At 47.6% G+C, this 27186-nt stretch overlaps 1 protein-coding gene across 1 annotated transcript; it reads right to left on the bottom strand.

The window, feature by feature from the left end:
- Positions 1 to 502: 502 nt before the first annotated feature.
- Positions 503 to 25525, bottom strand: POU2F3 (POU class 2 homeobox 3). Its single transcript, XM_038005543.2, has 12 exons — positions 25488 to 25525; positions 24503 to 24564; positions 24253 to 24389; positions 22886 to 22988; positions 19929 to 20011; positions 17031 to 17213; positions 16462 to 16603; positions 14607 to 14743; positions 12674 to 12835; positions 6832 to 6898; positions 4877 to 5012; positions 503 to 3882 (listed from the first exon to the last, which is right to left on the bottom strand). Exons 1-12 carry the CDS (start codon positions 25523 to 25525, stop codon positions 3843 to 3845), a joined length of 1290 nt encoding a protein of 429 aa, XP_037861471.2. The 3' UTR covers positions 503 to 3842.
- Positions 25526 to 27186: the final 1661 nt, after the last annotated feature.

Genomic DNA, 27186 nt, shown 5'->3' with positions numbered 1-27186 from the left:
GGGGGCTAAGGCCCTTTGTTTCATGTGAAATGAATGTTGCCAGGTGGAGGTTGTTAGCGGGAGGGTGTTAGATGAAAGTGCTATATAAACTGCATGCTTTCTGCAGGCAGTGGTGGTTCTCCTGTCCAGCCTGTTGCCACTGGATCCCTCTTATGTAAGTTCCCCTCAACAAATCCTATGTCGCATTTGTTGGCTCTTGGTCTTTGGCCTCTTGAATCTGGTGCTATCCTTCCTGAAGTCAATAGGGATCTGGCATGACAATGCCCTTAACCACTGAGATATGCTGCCTCCACTTACCTAAAAATTCCTGCAGGTGTGCACTGTATTCTCCTGTATTCACAACTCCTATCTCAGTGAAGGGCGTTAAAAGTTTAGAGGGAAGAAGGGAACTTTGTATTTAAAAAACATAATTGCCTGTTATGTGCTAGTCACAATGTTAGCCACAGGGATACAGAAAAAAAAAAAAAAAAAAAAAAAGCCTCCACTGCAAGGAGGTCCCCCCACACAAGGAAGAGGCAGAAGAGTCAGTAAGTGAGCTATGGTGGGGGCACTCAGAGCACATGAGGAGCCCTGGCAACCTGGGAGCTCCGGCCAGGGTTCCCGCTTTGAGTCCTGGGGTTAATAAACTCAGTCTCTGAGTCAGACCAAAAGTCCTTACTTTGTCTTAGGGGCGCACAGCTGGGCCCACCCGTTTGAGTCAACTAAACATTAGAGTATGAAATACAATTTGAAATGCAGCAGCAACAATCTTTTTTTTATTTCTCCTTTGGCAATGACTGGTGGTCTCTGTTAGATTCTCTTGTCCCTAGTTAGATGCTGAGGCGGCGAACCAAGCTTCAGTTAAACTTCCCTGGAATTACAGATTTTACAGAATCATGCAGACATGAAATCATGCAATCACGCTCACTTTCAGGCTTGATTCTGCTCAGCAATGTCCAAGTCAGTTGGCAAGGAAAGCTACTGGAGTCTGAACAGGCTACAATTCTGTTTATTTCTTTCATAAAAAGTCATGGGCAAATGGATGAAAATCCAAGTTTTGGACAATGCAGAGGATCAGCTTTTAGCACTCACCTGAGCAGGATGTCAAGGCAGCCAGGACTTCTGTAGAAAAGGGTCAGCTCTGGCATCCATGAGCGCACAGGGGGGAATGCACACGTGCATGCGTATGTACTTGAAGTACTGCCAAAGGCTCATCTTGCTGTCTTTCTGCTACATACCCAGCCCCTTGAAATTAGATCTTTTCTTGAGAAAGTAAACATTACCAGTAGGCCTTCTCCCACTTCATGACATGAAATAGGAATTTTTAAAGCCCCAAACATCAGGGAGCGGTTAACTCTTGATTGTTAATATTTAGATTTCCTGTGTGGATATTATTATTTGCAACAAGTGTTTAGTCCCAATAGTTTTTCCCTATCAGTCATTACATTTTTGAAGGGCCTCTCTTTCCCATAGGTCAGCGTTTACCTCAGCAAGGGTAAGTATTTATTATTTATTTTGTTTTTTGAGATGGAGTCTCGCTCTGTCGCCTGGGCTGGAGTGCAGTGGCGCAATCTTGGCTCACTGCAAGCTCCAACGGTAACTATTTAAATTTGTATTAATCTAAGAAAAACCACAAGAATAGGTTCATTGCCTTTCAACCTCCTCACCAAAAGTCACAATGCATTCTGAAGCCATATATATATACACATACATATATAAAATATACATATATATGAGACAAATATGTATATTTGAGACAGGGTCTCACTCTGTTGTTCAGGCTGGAGTGCAGCAGCAGCATGATCATGGCTCACTGTGGCCTTGACTTCCTGGGCTCAATAGATCCTCCCATCTCAGGCTCTCCAGTAGCTGGGACTATAGGCGTGCACCACCAAGCCTGGCTAATATGTGATTATTAAATTATCCTCTGCCTTAACTATTTATTGCTTTATGTTGTGAGTAATGGATAATTGCCATTGAGGGTATCTGAAACATGAGACATCAGCCTCAATCCCCACCACTTAAGTGTTCAAATGACTTTACCTTAAACATTCACCATCCTCCCACTTACAATATCTCTTGCCTACTCTGCCCTCAAGGTAGTTCTGTCACAGAGAGTAACAACTCTGAATTCTTCAGGGCCCTGTAATAATGTGTGTCATCTTTAGCATCAGTTTGGGAAGTAATACACTTAATGTCCCAATTTGAAACATTTTCTGCCATCCCGTTTCATTCTATGCACTCACATGCCCCCCACAATGACATAAAGGCACAGAACAAGAATCTAAACCTCTTCTTATCAACAGTGGAATACTTTTCATAATCACTCTACACATTTATTTAGGAACAGTGAGATTCCTTTGAATCTCAACAGTTTCCTAGATATGCTGTCTTTTTTTTTTTCTTTTTTATTAAGTTACCATTTCTGGAATGGCTTCATGTTACATCTCTACACACTGGCCCACAAAAAAGGAGACTCTAGACATAATGTTCCCAAAGAAGTCAACAAAGATTCCCAGACCAGGCAGGGCATGGTGGCTCACACCTATAATCCCAGCACTTTGGGAGGCCAAAGTGGGTAGATCAGGAGGTCAGGAGTTCAGACCAGCCTGACCAACATGGTGAAACCCCATCTCTACTAAAAATACAAAAATTAGCTGGGCGTGCTGGTGGGCGCCTGTAATCCCAGCTACTTGGGAGGCTGAGGCAGGAGAATCACTTGAACCCAGGAGGCAGAGTTTGCAGTGAGCCGAGATCACACCACTACACTCCAGCCTGGGTGGGAGCGAGACTCTGTCTCCAAAAAAAAAAAAAAAAAAAAAAAGTTCCCAGCTCATATGGGAACTCTGGAAACTAGCACAGTATTTCACACTTTGGTATTTTCCCCCCCTTTTTTTTAAAGAAGATAAAATATTACAGAGACATTTTCAAAAATCACACCTGAGTTAAACGTTTTGCTGGAAAATTCCACATTAAGGAGTTAAGAACATAATGCAAAAAATGGGAAAGGGCTATATACAGGTACTTTGCCACCGTCATTATTGTGTGTTTGCTCTTGTATTCTTCCTTTTCTGCCACCAGGAGAAAGGAGAGGGGACAGGATAAAGAGAAACACAGAGAGGGAGGGAAAGAACAGGCACTCCTGAGCCCTAGGCAGACGTGGACAGACAGAAGGGCACCAGTGGGCAGCGCAACATGTCCAGAGCACCCACCAAGGGCAGCTCTTTTACGCCTTCTGCAAAAAGGAGGGGACCTGAAGGGCGCAATAATGAACGGATTTGGTTGTAGAAAAGGGGGTGAGGTTAAAAAGAAAATGGGGTGAGATGAAGATTCCGTCCAAAAACTTAGCTGTACAGAGAAAATATCAAGGCTTTGGTGGAGATATCAGATTCAAATCTTTTCACAGATTTTGGGATCAGTTCAGGGATTGTGGCCAAGTTCAGAGTCAAAACTATTATCTCCCCTTCTGGTGTTTGGCACTCCAGCCAAATGGTTGTCCCCAGAAGCCCACAGATGAGTTGGAGATTAACAGCAAGGAGTCTTTTCTCGGAAAGACCATTGCCACAGTGAAGCTGATTAAAATACTTGGAACTAGAAGGCAAGGGCATAGGCAAGGAAGGTGAAAACGGTAAGCTCCTAGGAAGGGCTATATATTTCAAGAGCAATGGGAGTCTGCACTTGGTTCAATCACAGTTTGGATCTTCGGAGGCCCTTGCTCCTGAAGAAGGCAAGAGTCTGGATTCATTGATAGTGGGGATTTTCTTGCACTCTTCAGAAAGCAATCTGTCTGTATATAGAAGGCATGATTCCCTTCCTTCCAGGCACAATACAGGGCCCAGTGGAGTTGGAGAAACTTTTTGGTTTCAGTGGAGGTAGGTGGGATGATTCCATCGGTACCAAGATCTGGAAGGAAGAAAGAAGTCAATCCTAAAGCTAGTAATGTGATGGCGTAAGATGGGAATGGGGAGTGACTGTTAGCAGGTATAGGGGTTTTTGGGGGGAGGGGTAATAAAACCATACTGGAATTACATAATGCTGATGGTTGCACAACCTTGTGAATATACTGAAAACCACTGAACTGCACACTTTAAAATGGTGAATTTTCTGGTATATGAATTATACCTCGAGCAATTTTTTAAAGCTGGTAATGTATATTATATGGTTCTCTCTCTCTCTGTCTCAGTAGGGGTAGGTGAGGAGCTCCAATGTTTTGGGCTATGCAACAATTGGCCAATAAGAGCTGGCTGCCTTGCTGAACTGCCTGGATTTGGACAGGTGGGTTCATCTTTTCTGGCGAACTTAGGTCTGTAACCTACACATCCCTGTTTTGTTCTGAATCAAGGCAGAATCTCTCTCTCTCACAAGGCATCAGCTCTGAGAACACTTTTTAGAGTAGATTCTTTGCCTCATGAACTGAAGCCTAGGAGGCTGCCTTCCTCACTGCGTCCCAGGTGGGAGTGGGAGACAGGAATTGGCACCACTTCCCTCTCTCCCTGTGTCAGCCATGCTTGAAGCCTAGGGTTTTCTTTGTGCCTAAGCTCTAGGCTCACATCAGAACCTCCTGAAAACTGGGTTCCTCGCATGAAGCCCAGCAAAGGACCTGGCCCTTTCTGACATGAGTGTTTGGAAATTTCCACCCTCAAAGTAAGGATGGAAATTTTGGCTTTGTTGACATCAGCTCCTTGCCAGGATGGCTCACTGACTGAAGCTTCTTTTTAAAATCCCTGCTCCCTAGGGATAAAGTCCAGTCTGGCTGTCGCTCTGTCCTCTCTCTACCACCCCATTCCTCTTTTCCAATCCTATCTATGACAAGCTTTCTTTCCCAAGGCATGGGCCCAGCTTCTCACATGTCCCTTGGCCCTGCTGGGATGTCTCTGCACCCTCCCCTCCACCTTACCCTGAAGAGTTAAAACTGGAGGCGGAGTTCACTGATGCTTTGGAGTTATTTTGAGATGCAGTGGGACTGCTGGCGTGGAGTCCTGAGCCAGGAGATGAAGGCCTGCTGTTGTTCCCAGGGGAACAGGATGACGTTACTGAGGATAAGGAGAGGCAAAAACAAGGGGAAAATAATACTGCTGGATCCCGAGACATTGGGACATAGCCCCTCAGATGCAAATTTCCTGGTGTAACCCCAAAGGGACCTCACCCTCTCCCTACCCACACCCACCTGACTACCTCCTGCCTCATTAGCATCAACTTCTGCCCACACCCAGAGGGGCTCTCATCCAAATGCTCTCTACAGCCCAGGCCCTGGAGAGTGGTGTGGCTGGTTCTGCAAGTCTAAGACTTGCCAAATGCAAGGACAGATGCCAAAATCATCCTACTCTGGGACACACCCAAGGCTGGGCACATGCAGCCCCGGACCAAGAGGCGGGAGAAGAAAAAGAACAAGAAGGAAGAGAGGAGGAAAGAAAGGCAGTGCATAGGGGAGAAAGAGAACTTGAGGCCACCATGAAAGATTGCCAGCTGCTTTAGTTCTCCTGACTCCACCAAGAAAAGGTGCATGGTTTTCTAGAAACTAGAGTAATGAACTGAGCTCATGGCTCATGCCTGTAAGCCCAACACTTTTGGGAGGCCGAGGCAGGAGGGCCGATTAAGCCCAGGAGTTCAAAACCAACCTGGGCAACATGGCGAAACCCAGTCTCTACAAAAAATACAAAAATTCGCCAGGTGTGATGACATGCACCTGTAGTCTCAGCTACTCAGGAGGCTGAGGCGGGAGGATCACTTGAGCCTGGGAGTTCGAGGTTGCAGTGAGCCATGATTGTGTCACTGCATTGCTTGGGCAACAGAGCAAGACCCTGTCTCAAAAAACAAAACAAAACGAAAACAAAAAGAGCAATGAACTGGGAGTGAGGGGACCTAAGCCCTGTCTTGGTCGCTGGCCATCCACTCAGCAGCTCTGTGGCTGCTGATTTGTTTCACCTTCCTGAAACTCATTTTCATCCTCTGTGAAGTGGCAGATTTTGTATCTGGATTAACTCTTGTGTTTGTGTTTCCCAAACTGTGTTCTATGAATAGGGTGACATATATTTTATTATCCAAACTAAGACCCTAAGACACTTTGAAAAGTAGAGGGGGCCGAGTGCAGTGGCTCACTCCTGTAATTCCAGCACTTTGGGAGGCCGAGGCGGGCGGATCACCTGAGGTCAGGAGTTCAAGACCAGCCTGACCAACATGGAGAAACCCTGTCTCTACTAAAAATACAAAAAATTAGCCGAGTGTGGTAGTGCACTCCTGTAATCCCAGCTACTGGGGAGGCTGAGGCAGGAGAATCGCTTGAACCCAGGAGGCAGAGGTTGCAGTGAGCTGAGATTGCGCCATTGCATTCCAGCCTGGGCAACAAGAGTGAAACTCTGTCTCAAAAAAAAAAAAAGAAAAAAAAGACAAAGATTAAAAAAAATAGAAAAGTGGAAGGAAGTACTATTGATAATTATGTCAGGACATGAAGCAGACCCTGGGACTATCCTGGCCACCCTGGGCATGTGATCATCCTGTCTAGTTCTTTGAAATAATCAGGTACTTTTTGAGGAATAGAGTATACTTTAGGAAGCCTTGCCTTCCTTGGGCCTTCCATACAGTTCATTTTGGAATGTTATGCACCTGAGTGCTTAGAAGTGCTGCAGTTAGAACAAAACAAAACAACAACAACAAAAAAATACGCTTGTTTAAACTGTGCATACTCACCATTTTCCAAATTTACTTGATCATAGAACCTTTTCCCAACACAGATTTTAATATCCTTTGAAATGCATTTAAGGGATCCTGACTTAGGTAGATACCTTTCAGTTCTAATATCCCATATTTTAAAAGAATTCTGGTGTTATTCAGAAATCTCATTTTAAAGCTCACCTGTTCCAGGCATGGTACTGTGGACAGGAGGGACAGAGAGGGGACCCAGAGACCCTGAGGGAGATACCTGAAAAACAACAGAAGCTTGTAAATGTCCATTTCTGCTCGCTTCTCCAACTTCAGACCATTCTCCAAAGACAGTAGGTCCCAGACTCTACAGAGACCAGGGCTTGGCTTCGTTGGTTATTTTTTAGCCCCAAACCTACATGCCATCCTCCTTTCTATGGGAAGGCCTCTGGACCACATACTGGCATCCAGAATCAGGTCCAGTCTGCTCCGGAAGTTTCCTGGTGTCGACACCAGGCCCCTCCAGCCCCTGACAATGTGTATTGCCTGATAAAGTTTCTTTGGCACTGCCAAGCCGAAGGCTGCCTTGCCTGAGAGCCCTGGAGGTGAGCAAGACAAACCTCCTGGGCCCTGCAGTGGCAGATACTGCTGGTTGCCTGCTGTTTTCTGGTCTCCATTGCTTTTTCCCTAAAAGAACCCTGCTTTTGCTTAGGACAGCAGGGTTGCTCAGCCTAGCAGCCTCTTTCGGGCTTTCCCACTCTGATAGATGAATGGAGCATGGACTCTCCAGAGGTAACCGGAGGTACTGAACTTTGGTCTCTGAAGATTTTTATTTTGCCCTGGAGACCTCATAGCATCATCAGCTCTGAGATTAGAAAGGGACCTGGGATAATTTTGTTTACCCTCCCATGTAATTCAGGACCCTCCTCCTCACTGTTACTATCCTAGAACAAGATGTAATAGAAAGAATAGACTTTGGAGCCCAACAAGTCTGGGAGTAAGACAACTCCACAACTATCTGTGTGACTTTGGGCAAGTTATCTAACCCCACTGAGATTTGGTTTTCTCATCTGTAAAATAGCAGCAGTACTTCCATTATATATTTTAATTAAGACATAATGAGATAATGTCTGTAAATCTTCCAACCCAACAGCTGGCAAAGAGTGTCCCGGCTTGTTAAATGCTAGTTCTCTCCCTTTCTGGAGGAAGAAGCTGTCAACTGCTGTATATTTCTAGATATTATTCAGCTCTTCTTTTGAGCTAAAATCTGTGTATCTTCACTGCCCCTTATTCTTCTCATGCTAACAGGGGAAGCTGTGACCAGGTGTTTGCAAAGGCTATTGAAAGGTAGTTCTGCTCTCTCCACTTTGGAAGATCCCATCCTAACATGATGCAGCATGTACTTATTTCCTCATTAATCGGAAATGGTTTCCCTGTTTTCATTTACTTTTCCTTATACAATGAGCCTCATCAGTAAGCTGGGGGCCTGTGAAGGGTGGAGACGGGTGTGGGGCACAGGTTGGGAGGGGTGGCAGAGTGGTAAGAGATGTTATCAATAATCTCCCTACTTCTTCTCCTCCTCTCCCTGCTGTCACACCCAAGACATGTGTTGTTGTTGTTGTGGTGGTGGTGGTTGTTGTTGTTGGTTTGAGATGGAGTCTCTCTCTGTCACCCAGGCTGGAGTGTAGTGGTGCTATCACGCACGGTTCACTGCAACCTCTGCCTCCTGGGTTCAAGTGATTCTTCTGTCTCAGCCTCCCAAGTAGATGGGATTACAGGCACCCGCCGCCACGCCCAGCTAATTTTTGTATTTTTAGTAGAGACAGAGTTTTGCCATGTTGGCCAGGCTGGTCTTGAACTCCTAACCTCAGGTGGTCCACCCACCTTGGCCTCCCAAAGTGCTGGGATTACAGGCGTGAGCCACCGCGCCTGGCTTTGTTGTTGTTTTTAAATAAATGATAATGTATTTGGTCATTGCGGCCAACTTGTTTCCTTCTGGAAACAGGCTAGGCATATGTAAACAGACATATATATGGTTCCCCTTTTTAATTTTCTAGATATATTGTAGCATTCTGCCCACACTGATCTGCACCATTTTGCCTTCCCACCTGCTAATCATTTTATTCCAGAAGCAGAAGAAACTATGTCCTAGTCCCAAGGGACTGTCTCAATGAGACCTAAAGATAGGATCAGAAAATGTTCTCTCCCCTTTCCCTTCATGACATCACTAGTGTTAGTGTAACTATTTATTTAATGTCCTTCACTGACATTAGGCTGTAGACTTCAAGAGAGCAGGGTAACGCCTGTGTGGTTCACTGCCACACCCTCAGTGCTTTCTACAGTCCCTGGAACGTCACAGCTGCTCAGTAAATATGTGTTGAATGAAAGCTGATGAGGAATGGGACCCCTGCTTGGCTCCCTCGGCCCCCTCCATTTCTCATCATGTTGATGTCCTGGGTTGGTATTGAACCAAAGGGAGAATCTACTACTTCTCATCTGCTCTAAATAAAGTCCAATCTTGCAAGATTCCAGAGTTCCTATGACATGACCCAAGTTTCCTAACAAGGCCTACAATGCCCGACATAATCCAGCCCCGCCTACCACTCCAGCCTCCTCATTCACACCCGCACTGCCTGGTGTCCAGCCCATTCTGGCCTTCTATGCTTCTTTCCACCTACCCCACCCCACCACCAACCTGAGAACCTTTGTACATGCTATTTCCTCTACCTAGAATATTCTTCCCTGCCCTCACTCCTCCCTGCCTCCCCAGCTCAGACACTTTCCCTGTTAATATCAATGGTGACATTCATTCTTCTGGTGTCAGTGTAAACATCATTCCTCAGAGAAGCTCCTGACACTCTGGACTAGGTTAGGCACCTCATATACCTGTACCTCTTCTCTTAAGCCTTCATCACAAATAGCATTTGTTTAGTATCTGTTTTTCTGCTACACTGTGAGCAGGGATCACGTATGCTGTTCACCACTGGAGCCCCAGTACCAAACATATAGTAGGTGCTCAGTGAATGCTTAAGGAAGAAATAATGAGTGAATATTATCTTGCCTCCAACTTAGCATGTTCAATGATCCCTTACAGAGTTTAGGGTACTTCAGCATCCATGGCCCATTATGATCCCATACTCATCAGACCCTCTAATTTTAATCATGAACCCCTTGCTCTAGCCAGATTGAAATGCTTGCGATTTCCCAAATGCATCATGTTGTTTTATAATTCCATGCCTTCAGGCTGGGCGCGGTGGCTCACACCTGTAATCCTAGCACTTTGGGAAGCCAAGGCGGGCAGATCACTGAGGACAGGAGTTTGAGACCAGCCTGGCCAACATGGTGAAACCCCGTCTCTACTAAACATACAAAATTAGCCAGGCTTGGTGGTGGGTGCATGTAATCCCAGCTACTCAGGAGGCTGAGGCAGGAGAATTACTTGAACCCAGGAGGTGGAGGTTGCAGTGAGCCTAGATCGCACCATTGCACTCCAGCCTGGGCAAAAAGAGCAAAACTCTGTCTCAGAAAAATAAAAATAATAAAAATAAATAAAAAATAAAAAAATTTCATGCCTTCTCACAGGCTATTCCTTCTGCCTTGTACACTACTCTTGCTAATTACTAATCTATTCTCCAAACAAATTAGATATTCACCCTCCCGGGCCCCATTCTGATTTGGGCGTCTTTCCTCTTGGTTCCCAGGGCACTCCTATGGGGCTCATTCCTGCCCAACACTCCTCACATCTACTTGGTTGTAGTTTCTTGCCTTTTCTGCTACCTCCTTTTCAGTTTCTTCCCTGATCCTCTTCCTTTGCCCATCTCGCAAAAGCTGGTGGCATGGCCTTTGCTCTTTGCTTCCTCTACATAAACTCCATAGGCGAGTTCCTCCTCACCCAGGATTTCAACCACCACCTGCACACTTGTGACCCCCTAGTCCATGTCTCCATCCCAGCCTTCCAGTCTCACTTCCAGACTCATAATCTCAAGTGTCCAAGGACATTCCCACATGGGTGTCCTGCAGCCTCGCTGTACGTCATGATGACATGAGAACTGAAATCATCACTTCTTGCCACTCCCAAGCCATCTCCTCCTGGTTTGCTTGTTCCGTAAATGGCAATACCATCTACCCAGTCAACCCAGCCTGAACGCCAAGAGTCATCACAGAGGATTCCCTTTTCTTCTCCCTGCCCCCATCCAGCTTTCCATTCATTAACCAAGACCTTCTAATGATTTCTTGAATTCCTCCCCCCCTTCTCTTTCCTCCCTCCTGGGGTTGCTTTGCCCTCGGTCTTTCTCTACTGGCTACCTGCAGTCCCATCCTAACTGGCCTCCCTGAAACCCGTCTTGGGCCTCTCAAACCATCCTTTATCCTGCAGTCAGAGTGATCATTCGAAAAACGATCATGCCAATATCCTGTGAAAATCCTTCAGTGATTCCCCTAAACCTTCAGTTCCTTAGCATTGTGGACAATCCCTGCACAGTCTGACCTTTCTGATCTGTCCAGCCTCATCTGTCAACACTCCTCCTCATGGAACCACTTGCAGTTCTGTGAGCTTGCCACACTGTCCCTGCCCCTGGGAGAGCTCCACCCACATTTATTTGCCTCTCATTCCTCTTCGTCCTTTAGACTCAGCTCAGGTATTAATTATCTCCTTGGGGAAGCCTGTCCTAAACACCAGCTCCCAAGGCTGGTTAGCTGCTGCTCCTAAGTTCTCCTGAAGAAATGATCATGCTGTTTTCCATTCGTTTATTTACCTGCTCCTCTGCTAGGCAGTGAGGTCCTCTGGGACAGGGAACAAACAATATTTATCTTTGTATCCCCAGCACTTGGCACAATATATAGAAGGTAGTCGGTAGCTGGTTGGTGAAAGAATCAACAATGGTGTAGTTTTGGGAAAACAGCTGTGTCCCACCCTGACAAGGCTGCATTTCACCCATCTTACAGTGCTGAAAGACTGAAGGGCAACATCGTTCTCCCCAACTCCCTTAACCTTCAACCATCATCATCCCCAGAGAGGAAGCTTCCCACCCCCACCCTCCAGGTACCATTTCTCCCTGCATGGAGAAGGTATTTCCTGCCCCCTAAACTTCATAGTCTGCCTAGAACTTCAAGTTGTTCCCAGCCCTGGCTTCTCCCTTGAACTCCAGAGTCACAGATATAACTCCTTCATACTTACTCTCAGATGCCTTGTAGGTATGTCCAACTTAATATGACCAGCCCCAAATTCTTAGCTTTTTTCCTTGAACTTGCTCTTCCTGCAGTTTTCATCATCTCAAAAAAATGGCAGTGCTTTCCAACGCACTGCTCAGGCCAAAACCCTTTTAATCATCTTTGTTTCCTTTCTTGTATTCTGTATCTGAGCACATCATGCTGCTCCACTGTCAAAGTCTAGCCAGAATGCAACTGCTTCTCCTCACCTCCATGGCCACCACCCTAGGCCAAGCCTCCATCACACAGCCTGACCACTGTCATTCTCCTAACTGGTCTCCGGCTTCCAAACAGATGATTCCCCACATAGCAGCCCGTGTTAGCCAGCTCAGCCTTCTCTGGCTAGAGCTCTCCAATGGCTTCTCATTTTACCCAAACTGAAAGCCAGGGGCCTTTCAATGGCCTCCAAGACCTTGGGCGCTCTGCTTCTTGTTTCTTCTCTGACTTCTTCTCCTACTTTTGGTCCCCTTTCTCATTCTGTCCCCAGCCACATTGGTTGCCTTGCTGTTTCTTAAGCATACTGGATCTTTTCACTTGCTAGGCCCTCTGCCTAGAACATTCTTTCCCCTAGATATCCACATATTTAATTCCCTGACAACTCTAGGTCTCTGTTCACACACCCTTATCAGGGAGATCCTCTCTGACCTCCCTATTGAAAGAGCATCTCCCCGCTATCCCCTTCTATTCCCTCGCCCTTCTTTAGTGTTCTTTATACTATATTCTATACAGCATCTCTTTGCTTATTTATTTACTGGATGCTCCCCTTCTTCCCTGCAGCCACCACTTTCCCCTCCAAGCATCATGTCCCTCCAGTTCTTGGCAGACAGCTTGGTTCCTGGCCACTCACCAGCCGGGAATTGTAGACAGGTGGTTTGATGGGTGTGGCCACAGGGCAGTTGATTCGCTTCTCCTTTTGGCGTCGGTTGCAGAACCAGACTCTCACCACCTCCTTCTCCATGGACAACTGCTCTGCAATCATGGAGATCTCCTCCGAGCTGGGTTTTGGGTTCTATAGGGACCGAAAGGACAGAGTATGGTCAAGAAAAGGGACTCAGGGGTGGGGAACAGAGGTTCCAAAGAAACAGGATACAACTATACATGGATCAAAAGCTTTAGAGTCAGACCTAGGATGAAATACTGGCTTTTTCACTTACTATATGTCCTTAGGAAACTTTCTTAACCTCTCTGAGCCTGTCTTACCATCTATGAAATGAGAATAATCATGCCCACCACATAGGATTATTGTAGGAATTAAATGAGAAAATGTGTGTAAACTGCCAAGCACAGGGCCTGACACAAAGTAGGGTCTCCATAGATGTAGGCTGTCTTTCCTTTGTTCATGAGTTCAGAGGAGTCCATGCATGAGTTACGTGGGGCAGGCAGAGTCCCCAGAGCTGCTGCTGCTCCCTTCTGTGTTCTTCCTTATAATCTGATAATCTGATGTCCTTCTCCCTGTCATTTATTTTTTTTGTTTTTTTTGAGACGGAGTCTCGCTCTGTTGCCCAGGCTGGAGTGCAGTGGCATGATCTCCGCTCACTGCAATCTCCGCCTCCCAGGTTCAAGCATTTCTCTCTGCTTCAGCCTCCCGAGTAGCTGGGATTACAGTCATGTGCCACCACGCCCAGCTAATTTTTGTATTTTAAGTAGAGATGGGGTTTCACCATGTTGGGCAGGCTGGTCTTGAATGCCTGACCTCAGGTGATCCACCTGCCTCGGCCTCCCAAAGTGCTGGGATTACAGGCATGAGTCACCGCCGCCTGGCCTGCCTTGTCATTTCTTCCTGTCCTCCTGCCTCAAAGAGGAAATGAGAAAGCTAAAACACGTGGACCCATCAGGACTGTGGCACAGCAATACATGCTACATGGGTGCCACTCCCTTGTTCTGATCCCTTGCACCTGGTCTTTAGCCCCGGCCACTTTCCCCCACTCCTACACCCTCCCTTAACCTTGCCACTCTAGGAAGCCTAAAAAGAAGGAAAAGCCAGTTCTTGTCACTCGGCTAACTGGATGTGGGCACCAAATCTTTGAGCCAAATATGTGAGGAATCTGCCAGAGGGACAGCAGTCCTGGAGGCCTGGGGCCTTTGGAGATGTGTGGTACCCATGGCGGCTCTGGAGGCTGGGATCTAAGGGAGCCTGGCTAGGTGCTGGTTAGGCCACATCTGTTTCTCAGCTCGCACAGGGCTCACAGCTTCCACTGGCTCAAAAATATGCTTTTGCTACAAGTTCCAAAAAATGTAGGTGTATAACATGATGACAAGTATTTAAATGTACACAGAAAAGAAGAGTAGAAGGAAATGAGGTCAGATGGCATTTGGTGATGAGTATTCTTTTTCTTTCTACTTCCTTGTACTTTCCAAATTGCTTACAATAAGCATTTATTATATTTACAATTTGAAAAACATAAAATGTACTGCATAGAAAATAGAGAACTTATATACAATCCCCTGACTTTACACCCTTTACCTCAGCTGGATACGGAGATACTGTGTTCTGGGATCCTATAGCCCGTTCTTTAAATCTCCCAGTGAGAAAAACAAAGAGTCCTAAATAGATGTCAGGGCAAGAAGGGTCAGTGGAGGAGGAGGTTCCTGGAAGCTGAGATGGCGAGCAGCTTAGCACTCCAATACCTGGGGGCCTGGAGTGGGATAATGTGTTTTCTGATTGTGTCCCAGGGCAGGTCTGAGGTGCTGAGGGGCTGGTGCCAAGCAGCCTGTGCCATGTCTACTCCCCGTACCTGTATGAGGCAGCCCGCCCATGCCCACCCGAAGGTGCTGCTCACATCTTGAAACCTCTTCTCCAGAGTCAGGCGGATGTTGGTCTCGATGCTGGTCCGTTTCTTTCTCTTCCTTCCAAATACTTCACTGAGGCTGGGGTAGGAGCTGGGCGTGCTCACTGAGGGGTCTGACGGAGAGGACTCTGCGGAGGAGAGGACACAAAGGAGCAGAGGAAGCTCAGAGAAGGGGATGAGTGGCTGGTGCCTTCATGGATTTGAGGTCCAACAACCCTTCCCGATGGGCTCTGCAGTGGCATTTTCAGGGGCAATCCCCTCCCCCAGTAGGGAGCCCAGAACAGACCAAGAATCCCACTTCTTTTCGTTGCGCAGGGCAAAGGCCCTCCGTGGCCCTCCATTGTCCCCCATGGCCTTCTGTGGCCCTCCGTGACCCTCCGTGGCCCTCTGAGGCCCCCAGAGCAGTGTCTCCAGTGTTTGGGGTCATGGCTGAGGGATGCCCAGGCATCGGTGGCACATGTGGGTGTAAGTGGACACTGGCAGGACTCCTACGAGTAACGCTCGTGAGGCTGCTGTTTACAGATATGCCTGGATGTGAATACTGAGCGAAATGTGAAATGGGATTTGGAGCCAAAAGCAATGGCACTTCGTGGCAGACTGTTGGTGTTGGAGGCATTTTCGTGCCAGTGCAAATGTTTGAGCTAAGGCTGTAGGGGCCATAGGAGGGATATCCCCGAGGAAGGATTCAGGTATCTGATGAGGACTAGAAATGGTCACAGGGCCCTTCTCCAGAGATTCGAAGACTTTCGGATCATTTCGCTCATTTCAGTGCTTCCATAAAGGCTGTCTAAGGGGCAGCCTGTGGGGGGAGCTTCCTGCCCCCTCCCATGCTTGTGTGTAGAGGCCCTTCCGTGGGAGTAACAGCCCTGGCTGGCTGCCCCACCCTTTCCTCCCTCTCCAGTGTAACCACCAATCCACGTGAATCTACTGAATAGAGCCCAGCCCTGGAGACTGGCTCACTCCCTCTCTCTGCCTAGGCTGGCGGTTCTCAACCGGGGGGGACTCTGCATCACCACCCCTCCCCCTGGGACATTTGGCAATGTCTGGAGAGATTCTTGGCTGTTTCAACTGGGGGTGGATGCTACTGGCAACTAATGGGTAGGGACCAGGGATGCTCAAAACATCCTGCAATGCATAGGCCAGTCCCTGGTAACAAGAATGACCTGGCCCGGGATGTCCATAGTGCCAAGGTTGAGAAGCCCCATCCTATGCTAGTTCCTGCTGCCATACTCTTCCACTCAGTATTCCAAACGTGTGGTCCCTTGGCTTATACCCTTGATCTCCTGGAATACCTCCCAGCCACCACCCCTCACTGAGTCCTCCCACAAACCCCACGCCTGCTGTCAGGCTTTCCTGACCAACCTGGGTTGCAGTAAGTCCCTGTCTGCTGAAAACCTACTCGAGAACTAGCCAGGGAAAGACCCTGTGTCATGCCTGTGGTCTCCACCTCCCAGTGAGACCCTAGAGGCTCCATTGCTCTGTTTCCCCTGACCCAGACTTATTCCAGACAGCAATCTGCATAAGTGTGTTTGCTCTGCAGACCCAGACTTTGTCGCTGGCAAGTTGTTCTAAGGTCTACGCTGGGTGGGATGGGTAGGAATTGAATGGGGGCAAATCCTGATGGACACAGACCTAAATCCACATCCTTCTGAGGGCTTCTCAGTAGTCGAGCTGACACTTTCATCTACACTTGCCTGTGCCCTGTGTCTTGTTTCTCCATCGGCTCCAGTCTCAGGAGAAGAAAAGGGTGTTAGGTATCAACTCCCAAAAGCCCCAACATGACAAGTCACTGGCCCTTCCCTGCAGAGCCCTCCAGGGCCCCGGCATCCGTGTTTGTGAGGCCTACCTGCATCATTCAGCCACTTCTCCAGCAGGGGCTTGAGCTTGCACATGTTCTTGAAGCTCAGGTTGAGGGCCTCAAATCGCGAGATGGTGGTCTGGCTGAAGTCGTTGCCATACAGCTTTCCCATCGCCAGCCCCACATCTCCCTAAGCGTGGGGACCGAGGGGGAGGAACATGAGAGGCGGCCTCCTCTTGTTTGCCCACATCCTGCATGGTCCTAGCATCGATCACACAGCCAGCCTGAACCTTCGAGTGCTCACCCATGCTCAGCTGCTTTCCAAGTCTCCTCCCTCTAAGGTGAAGAATCGGTTTCTTTCTCTCCTTAGACTCTGAGTGGACCATGCCCATGTGCTCAGGAGAGCCAGCCCCTTTTAACCTCTCATTCTCCTCCACCAGCAACGTCCTCTATTTCCCTACCAATGGCAACTGTGCCCTATTCTCAGAGAACTCAGGGACACGATGAGCTGGCCCCAAATACCTCGAGCCTCTGGTCACTCTTGAAACCTGCACTTGGGAAGCCCAGTTTCCAGCCGCTCAGCTCAATTTCTTCTATCTTTTCCCCTAAAACCAAACCTGTGTGAAGCCCAGCTTAATGCGCCTCTGCTTGAAGGTCTTGGCAAACTTCTCCAGTTCCTCGAGGTCACTGGGCTCATCGGCCCCTCCAGAGCTGGGTAGATGCTTGGGCACCGGGAGATGCTGGGATGCTTCCAGGTGGGGTTCTAAAGAGGATCCTGGCGGCCCAGGGCGCCCAACTGCCTGATAGGAAACACGCCAAGCAGATCCACCACAAAGATCAATAAATAACAATTTCTGATTTTTGTTTTGTTTTGTTTTGTTTTGTTTTTTTACTAATAGACCCACTTAGAGGATGACAGATCCCTGGATACACCCTGGGTACATTTGAGTCCTATTTTTTTTCCAATGGCATGGAAGTAGAAATTGAAGTTTCTATGAATGTATAGCAAATAACTGGAATATCTGGGTAGAAACATCAGGAGTGCAGGATAGGGAGGTGGCCTGAGTTTAGCCTGTGACTCACTGTTTGAGTCTTAGCAGGTTACTTCCTCCTTTCAGTTTTCTACCATAAAAGGAGCTAGCAGGGTTGTTTACAAAGATTCCCAAAACAAATCACAGAACTGGACGAAGATAAGGTTGCTTGCTTTTTTTTTTTTTTCCCTCCTCCATAAAGCGGGTAACTGAGGTGTTGAACAGGCATTAACTGAAGATAACAGGGAATATCCAAGAACTCGTGGCCTTTATAGAACTTTCCTGAAATGTCAAACTCTTGTGCATCATTTTACTTTCTAAACCACCATTTTCTTTCATGAAAGTGTTTTGTTTTTAATCAAAGGTATTTTAATCAGTACCTTTATAAAATGCACATTGATCTCATTTGGGATGTTAGGGGATATTCTTTCTTCTTCTTTTTTCTTCTTCTTCTTCTTCTTCCTCTTCCTCTTCCTCTTCCTCTTCTTCTTCTTCTTCTTCTTCTCCTTCTCCTTCTCCTTCTCCTTCTTCTCCTTCTCCTTCTCCTTCTGTTTTTTTTTTTGAGACAGGATCTCACTCTGTCACCCAGGCTAGAGTGTAGTGGCACAATCACTGTTCACTGCAGCTTCAACCTCCTGGGCTCAAGCCATTCTCCTGCTTCAGCCTCCTAAACAGCTGGGACTACAGGCATGTGCCACCCTGCCTGGCTAACTTTTGTTTTTGCAGAGACAGGGCTTTATCATGTTGCCCAAGCTGGTCATGAATTCCTGGGCTCAAGCGATCTACCTGCCTTGGCCTTCCAAAGTGCTGGGACTACAAGCATGAGCCACTGTGCCCAGCCAGATATTCTTTCTTGAGCTTATTTTCATAGGAAAATGTACTCTTAAACCTAGAACCATGTTGTGCCCATTTGGGGTCAGGAATGAATCCAATCTTAAAGACATCTATCATTCCACAAGGATAGAGTGAAATCTGGGCTTTGGGGTCCAGGCACTGTGTGCAGCTCAAAGGGCTAAATCCACCTCTTCTTTCCCTTTTGATTTAGTTTGCATATACTAGGGTTAACATTACTTCTTCTCCCCTGGGATATTTGGGTTTACCATTCAGATAGGCAACCTTATCATGAAGAAGGTAAAAGGACCAGAGAGAAGTTTAGGAGTCTTTCCCCCAATGAAGGGTCTTTTGGTCTGAAACCATCATGAATTTGGTTCTTATTTTGCAGGGAAGGGGTGTGTGAGGAGAGTGTGGTATAGACCAGACCCTCAGGACAAAGCCCCAGTCCTCTTTGAACCCTCCTTTTATTTGTTCTTTCATTTGACAAAGACTTATGGGGCTCTCTGCTAGACCCTCTCCCTCCTCCTTTCATCTTGAATCCACTGGCAACCTGCACTGATTCAACTTCCCAAAACATCTCCTCAATCATCCCCTCTTCTTATTGCCACAACTCTTAAGCCAATCCTTTATGACCCCTCCCCTGGATGATCTTCATAATCTTCTGTGTGGTCTCTCTGCTACCAGTCTCTCCGTGCCAAAATATGATACGATATGAGAGTTGATCTTGAATATTCTAAGATCTCTTCCAGCTGTAAACCCACGCCAGGAGGAGGTGGAAGAGCCGCTCGTGGTGCTGGTGTTCACATTTCAACCACTAGATGGCGAGCTTCCCCTCCAGGTACTTTTAGTGGCCTCAGCCCTCTCTGAAGGCAGGGCTCTTGGTGAGCCACGGGGCTGTTAGCACAGAGATCTCTGCAGTCATTCCCAGCCATTTTGCCCAACCATCTCATGCAGCTGTGCAGGTTATTAACTGTGCAGGGGCACCCAGATCAGGAGAAGAATGGCAGCTAAGATACAGCTCATGCTGCTGTCGCCAATCTGTGCACCCTGGCATGAGACTGCAGCTAGCCAGAAGGAGAGATGCCTTTTTCCTAGTTGGAAAAAAGGTGCTGTGTGGAACCATGGCAGCTCTGCAAACAACCCCTCTCCCAGACCTCAGCCCACTGGCCTATATACGTGCCCACTGCGGGAGGCAATCTGGAACAGTGGCCCAGAGGTGAAAGGCACGGGCTTTGTGGGCTGGGACATCAGGTCTGTGGTATTTTAGTCTTCCCCTTGGCCCCTGAGAGCACCTAGGTAGAGTTCGTGGCCATCTTGGTGTGCCTGAGAAGTTAGCTGAGCCTGGCTCTCAGAGGAGCAATGCTGGGGCCTGTGCAGGGCTGGAGTTCGGTGCCTGGAGCATGAAGGAGGCTGGCCTGGGAGCTGGAATCTCTGGGTTCTAACTGTGGCCCCACCAGTGATACTTGGTAAATTGTCCCCTCCCTCCTTGCTGTAGCTTGGATTTCCCCTATGCCAACGGACAGTTCCCTGCTGTCCCCTCTCCCCAGAGGGATTAGTATCCTGTTAAAGGGGTAGGGGGGAAACTAGTGAGTTAAACTCGGTGAGAGCTGACACATTCCTAGAGGAAACAGGAAGAATGGGGTTGTTTACCTGGGATGTCAGTCCTGGCCCAGTCTGTGGGAGGAGGAGGCTGCTTTGTTGCTGTGGAAAGGGGAGGAGATTTGGCTGCAGACCTGAGTGAAAGGGGAGGGACAAAGGAACAGACAAATAAAATCCAGGCTATTTGAAAGACATGTGCTACAACTTCGGCACCATGATCACTGTCCCGACCCCCTGCCACCTGATCAGGTTCCTCCACCCACCTCAAGTCCCATGGAGAGGCCCTTCTAGCACTGCCAGGCATTGCCACATATAGGTGGAGGCAAATCAGATACAGGGATAAACAGACATGTAAACAGCAGTCCCCAAACCAGTCCTTCCACCTGCCCACCTGTCTGGAGAGGTGCAGAGGCTAAGGAGGGTCAAGAGGATCTACTCTGGGATCTGATTACCAGAGCGGAAGAAACCCAGGAAGGGAAGGGTTGCAGGGTGGCTGCTGAGAAGTCAAGCTGGGGCTGAGGATTTTGGCTTTCCCTGCAGGAGAAGCAGCTGGGATGGCTACAGAGGCCCAAGCAAATCTGTGAGGATGCCAGAGCAAGCAGATACGACCATGCAGCTCTAAAGGGCAGTGGGCCTTAGCCAGAGGCATGTGGCTAACCAGGACATTTTATACTTGGGAGGGAGGGCTGAGAAATGAGGGAAAGTCCAGGGCTGAGCCTCTGGAAACTCCCTTGAGCAGTATGTATTATACCTGCTTCTCCATCCTCCCCAGGAAAATTGTACATGAAGGGCTCTGCCTGGTTGGTGGCTCACTCTCCCAGCAGGAGTGGGGCCATCAAACCGCCAAAGCAGACAATGGGGTTGGTTACCCCAACTGCTTGTCACTCAACAGCACCTTGGGGTGTCTGTTTTCCCTAGGCTGTTCTGGGTCACAATGTACAGCATCTGCTGATGTTGACCTTTATGCTTTTCAGTCTAAAAAGTCAGGGCTTCATTGTTCATTATTAAAATACATGGGCAAGAAATCTCTTATAAGGAATCCCGAACTGGGAGTTGAGAGGCTTGGGTACTAATGGCAATTCTGACATGGCAGTTGAAATGGATACAACCTTTTCACATGCATTATTTCAAGTGACTCTCAATAATCTCATGAGGCAGAGTCTTGCTATTATCCCATTTTTACAGAAGAGGAAATGGAAGCTCAGAGAGGTTAGGTAACTTTTCCAAAAACACACAGTTAGTAAGTGACTTTTTGAAAAACCAATAAATTTTTCTGACTCCAAATTTGGAAGTGTCTTTCCACCATTGCATCATACACTGACCTAGTTGGTTATATGCCTGGGTCATTTTCATATCACTCTCCAGTCTTCTGAAAACAAATTAAACTGTTACCTTCCCTTTTCCATTCAAGGAGTATAATGTTTATTGTTTAACCAAAATAAACACTTAAAAATTCAAATAGGGGCCGGGCACGGTGGCTCAAGCCTGTAATCCCAGCACTTTGGGAGGCCGAGACGGGCGGATCACGAGGTCAGGAGATGGAAACTATCCTGGCTAACACGGTGAAACCCCATCTCTACTAAAAAATACAAAAAACTAGCCGGGCGAGGTGGTGGGCGCCTGTAGTCCCAGCTACTCGGGAAGCTGAGGCAAGAGAATGGCATAAACCCGGGAGGCGGAGCTTGCAGTGAGCTGAGATCTGGCCACTGCACTCCAGCCTGGGTGACAGAGCGAGACTCCGTCTCAAAAAAAAAAAAATTCAAATAGGGTCTCATTCATCACCATAGTATTCTGAGGTGCCTTGGAAACTAAGCATAGTGACTCATTCGTGCACGAGCTAAGGGCGGAAGGCAGAGTTGCATTTTGTTTGGATTCTGGATTTCCAAAGCCTCTACCTGGGATTTGCCACAGGAGAGAGTTTATGCTTCCTCAATCACTTTTTTTTTTTTCCCCCGGAGACAGAGTCTCTCTCTGTCACCCAGGCTGGAGGGCAGTGGTGCAATTTCGGCTCACTGCAACCTCTGCCTCCCAGGTTCAGGTGATTCTCTTGCCTCAGCCTCCCGAATAGCTGGGATTACAGGCTTGCACCACCACACCTGGCTAATTTTTGTATTTTTAGAGGAGACAGTTTTATCATGTTGGCCAGGCTGGTCTCAAACTTCTGGCCTCAGGTGATCTGCCCACCTCCTCCTCCCAACTTGCTGAGATTACAGGCATGAGCCACCGTGCCCAGCCAACCCTCCATCACTTTTGACTGGTGGAGATGGGAGTGGGACAGGCTGGTGGAGATGGGAGTGGGACAGGCAGCACAGTGTGATGGCCAAGAGTATGGGTCTCAGCTAAACGGTTCTGGAACTTCCCAGTAGGTCACCAGAGGCATAATAGGACTACCTACTGCACAAGGTTATTTTGAGGAATGTCAGAAAAATTACTCAGCAGAGCTCCTGGCACATCATGCTCAAGAAATGTTAGCTATTTATTAATAGTTCAATCTATTTGCTCTTGGCCAGGGAGAAGTTCTCTGGTTGTAATTTCCCTGCCAAAGAAAACCTGAACACCCTTTCTACAACCTGTGGGTGGCGCTGCTGCTCTCTCCAAATGGAATCACAGCCAGGCTTCCAGGCAGCAAGTCCGAATCTGTGTCCAGGAGAGATTTCCAAGGAATCGGGACTTGTCTGTACTGCATTTCCCAGGGCGCTTCCCCTCCCTGTACAGCACAGCTCTCCTCCACGCCTGCACCTTCCGTCTCCACTCACCACGAAATTGAGGAGGTGGGCCAGACCACCCAAGAGGAGGCTGGGAAGGGGAAGCAGAGAGGGAGACTAAGCCTGCAGGAGCATTGCCAGGGTCCCTTCCTCAGACTCTGGGGTGGATAAGTAGGTCTTAATAGCAGATGAGTGACTGACTGATGCATGCTCTCCAATTAGGCCCCCTCACCCAGCAAAAAGCAGCAGCAGCAGCAGCACTTGACTGGACTCGGTCTATGTGGAAAACCTCAGGGTTCTTACCTTGTTGCCCAGGCTGGGTCTGAGATAGCAGGAACTGGGATACAGACTGTAAGTGGCCGGGAACCAGCACAAGCTGCTGGAGCGGATGGAGGGAAGCCATGTCCTGCACGTGGAGAGATACACATACATCACAGAATTTACAAGCTGGGGACATCAGCCCCATCTGCCTGCCACACATCTGTCCCGGGGTCTCCAGATTGGAGACTGTGCAGGCTGACCTTGCTTTATGCCACTGTGTATCCCCAGTGCCTAGCAAATAGTAGGTACTCCATTAATGCTGGTATTGTTACAGCTTCTGCCCTCAGCCTAGGAGTCCTTACGACATATCGTTACTTAACCCTTACCTCCTGAGTTAATTTTTATATGTGTTAGTCCTGTCTCCCAACTAGACTGTAAAATGCCCTGAAGGCAAAGCCTGGGTATGACCCATCTCTCAAAGTTTATCCTAGAGATAACATGCAATCCCCAACAGTCCAATTCTTTTTTAATCTCATGCCACTTGATTATGCTAAAAGCCATGCCTCGGCTGTTTCCTGGGCCTGAATCTTTCCTGGAGGGTGTCCGGGTGGGAGTTGTGAGGTGGAACAAGCTATTCATTCTTAATAAAACCCATTTAGTTAAACACAAAGTCCAGGGTTTCTCCTACCAGCCCAGGACATAGGACTAATAATTCCGATGCTTGGGGGATCGGGGAGTCCTCTGCAGTGGAGACCCCAGAGCTCTGTGCCCCATGGGGTTGAGCTTAGGTTTGTGCACAGAGAGAAGACCTGAGAAGCCTTGCTGAATGGAAGGTGTAGGGACGGATCCACATTCTTATGTGTTTCCAGAAAGGAGCGGTTCTTTCTCCCCCAGGTGATTCCTGCTGAGAAGAGGCCTCATCACATGAGCGCCCTCCCGGACCTTGGCTGTTACTAGCTCAGACGCCTCTTTCTTCCCCCACCAGCAATCCATTCTAGTTTGGCTCTAACATAAAACCTTAGGGGAGGCAGAGTGGACCCACTGGGGACAGAAATGTCCTCTAACCCAGCAGCAGCTGTCAACCTAGGATTCCCCTGGATGTGGCTGGCAGACACCAGCAGCACGGCTGTTAGGTCCTTGGCTTTGGCAAGCCTGGCTCCTTTTTGTCCCCGAGAAGGAGAGGCCTACTTCTTCACATCCCTAGCCAGCCTCCACCTGTAAGAGGACTGTTTTAGAACCCCACTCACAGCCTCCAAATCTCTTTCCCACATTGCCTGCAGGGGGTTCTTTAGACTGATATGGGTTCACCGAGTACCAAGCATGGAAGTTGAACATTTCCCAGAGGGATTGAGTTAAACACACTGGCCCACTGTGAATATCAGGGTTACCTGACATGGGCTGGCATTTACCCCAGACATTTGGTTTCCGGACATCATGGCAGGTCCTTGACTCAGGTGGCATGGCCGATGGGAGAGGGTCTGCTGCAGGGAGTCACTGAGATCTTCGGTTTTAATCTGCAAGTGGAAGCAAGAGGAGAGTGTCAGTGCTGGATCCCATCAGGCAGTCAGAGATGGAAACAGCAGGAAGATCCAGGCAGGAAAGGAGTGACCAGCCTAGAGAGGAGAAAGCTAGCCCAAGGCCTACTGGGCTGCAGCTTACTTTTCCTGCGTGTGTGTGCCCTTCCAGCCAGGGCAGCTGGGCAGTGGCCTCTGTGAGTGGCCCTGAAATGACAAAAACAATGACAGTGTAGTGACTTTCAAAAATAGGGCTCGATGTAGGAATTTGAGACCAGCCTGGGCAGCATAGCAAGACTTCATCTCTAAACTTAAAAAAAAAAAAAAAAAAAATTAGCCAGGCATGGTGTTACATGCCTATAGTCCCAGCTAGTTGGGAGGCTGAGATGGGAGGATCATTCGAGCCCAGGAGTTTGAGGCTGCAGTGAGCTATGATCATGCCACTGCACTCCAGCCTGGGTGACATAGTGAGACCCCGTCTCTTAAAAAAAAAATGGATTAAATTCTTAGAAATTCTGAGATGATATTCTTTTTTTTCTTAGGAGGAAGAATGTTAAAATTTATTTAGGACAGGATAGTGATCCTAAACGGTATTCTTAAAACTCTTCACCTCACAGAGTAAAAAACTGGCAACCCTTTTCTGATCTCCCCCAAATTCTGTATTTTATTTAACTCAAGGGAATCTCATCTATGAAACCCCAAAGTCTGGGCACCACTGATCTGGAGGAGTCTCCCTTCCCATCTTGTTTGTCTCCACACCTCTCCATCGTCTGTGTCTGCCTCTGCAGCTGGCCCTCTTCACCTGTGTGACTTTGGTGACAGTCCTTGCCTGTCTTCCTACAGGTGAAGGCATGTCTCCCTCACAGCCAGTGCTGTAGTTACAGCCTGAGGGGCCCGTGGTGGTTTCCAAACTCTCTCCAGTCTCTACCACCCTGCAACGACAGCACTAACCGCCCACGCGTGGGCTTCCCAGGTGTCCCAGGGCAGGGCAGGAAGTGCTGCTTCTGCCCACTCCTCCTCCCATCCCAGGAAAACTACCCTCTTGCAGCTTTTCAGGAAGTCCCCTGGGAGGGTGTCCACGTGACTTTAAATTCATATAATGCGACGGGGGCCCAAGCTCTAGACCATACCTTGTAGAGATATTGGGAAGACACTCCTCAGCGGACATCTGGTTGTTCCCTATCCAGATAGAAACTCTTAGCCATAGAGATGCTGGCTTAAACCATTTCCTTGGTCTACACTGCGAATATCATTGACATCCTGGAATATCATCTGTTTGTGTTGTTTAACCTAAGTTAAGAGTTCAGACTAACAGCTAAACTTGTGCTTAATCCTTTCAGAAAAAAAAACGGTGCTTTGGATCACTAAAGAAAGAATTCCTTATAAACAGCTCTATTATAAAGACACATGCACATGTTATGTTCATCGCAACACTATTCACAATAGCAAAGACATGAAATCAACATAAATGCCCGTCGATGATAGATTGAGTAAAGAAAATGTGGTATATATACACCATGGAATACTATGCAGCCATAAAAAAGAATGAGATAATGTCCTTTGCAGGAACGTGGATGGAGCTAGAGGCCATTATCCTTAGCAAACTAATGCAGGAACAGAAAACCAGATACCACATGTTCTCGCTTACAAGTGTGAGCTAAATGATGAGAACACATGGATACATAGAGGGAAACAACACACACTGGGGCCTATTGGAGGGTAGAAGGTGAGAGGAGGGAGAAGATCAGGAAAAATAACTAATGGGTACTAAGCTTAATATGTGGGTGATGAAATAATCTGTACAACAAACTCCCATGATACAAGTTTACCTATATAACAAACCTGGACATATACCCCTGAACTTAAAATAAAAGTTAAATAAAATGAAAAAAGAATTCTCTTTAGTTGGACAATTAGGAAGATCCTACTGACATTAGAAACTGAGTAGGTAGCTAATGTCCTAAATATGGTGTCTTTCACATGGTGAAAACCCAATGAACATTAATTGAACAAAAGACATAAACAAAACCCATTTCTCTACAGCCTCCAATGAGGTACAGGGAAGAAAATGTTGAAGAGGCGCATTGAATGCTGACCTTGTTTCTAGCCCTAACTCTGACTCTAATTTACTATGTAATCTTCAGCCTCTATGGGACTCAGCCTCTATGGGACACAGTTTCCCCATCTACTGTATGATAGTTCAGGATTTTTCTCCCTATCTGTCAACAAATGGAATTACGAATTCCAATTCCCTAGTGCATTTGGTAGACCTGGCCTGTCGAGGTTGCTGCTGTGTTCTTAGATAAAGCAGATCTAAATAACACCAAGAAGCCCTGGTTGCACAGAAATTGGTAAGAAGATGGCTGTTTCAGGGACAGTCTTTGGAAATCGTTCCTCTCACTTAAGGAGACTATTATGGAACTTTGGAAGCAAAGAGAAGGAAGGGGGAGAGATGGGAAATAGCACTGTAGGGGCAGAGGGTTAGACATTCAGAAAACTCAAAACACATGGCTGCCTGGGCATTGTCTCTAAGAGCCCCACTTCTTTGCCCCATGCCCCTTCAGCTGTGCCCATCCACACTTGGCACCTCTAAGAAACTCTGGTGTCCTAGTTCTTCTCCCCAAAATTAGAGTTTCCACATCCTTAGATTCCAGGAAAACATGCGTTAGCAAGTTTTTAAAAACTAGAAATAGATGATAAACTACTTATTTCAAAATGACCACCACCACTACAACTTTAAGGTTTACTCTGAGAGGGGATTTTACTTAAGCCAGGCCTTTGTGGTCCCCACCTCTTCCCTGCATAACCTCCTCCTGCCCCCGGGCATCC

The sequence above is a fragment of the Chlorocebus sabaeus genome, chromosome 1 (genome assembly GCF_047675955.1).
Source record: "Chlorocebus sabaeus isolate Y175 chromosome 1, mChlSab1.0.hap1, whole genome shotgun sequence".
Classification (NCBI taxonomy): Eukaryota; Metazoa; Chordata; class Mammalia; order Primates; family Cercopithecidae; genus Chlorocebus; species Chlorocebus sabaeus.
This window is presented reverse-complemented; position numbering and strand designations above follow the sequence as displayed.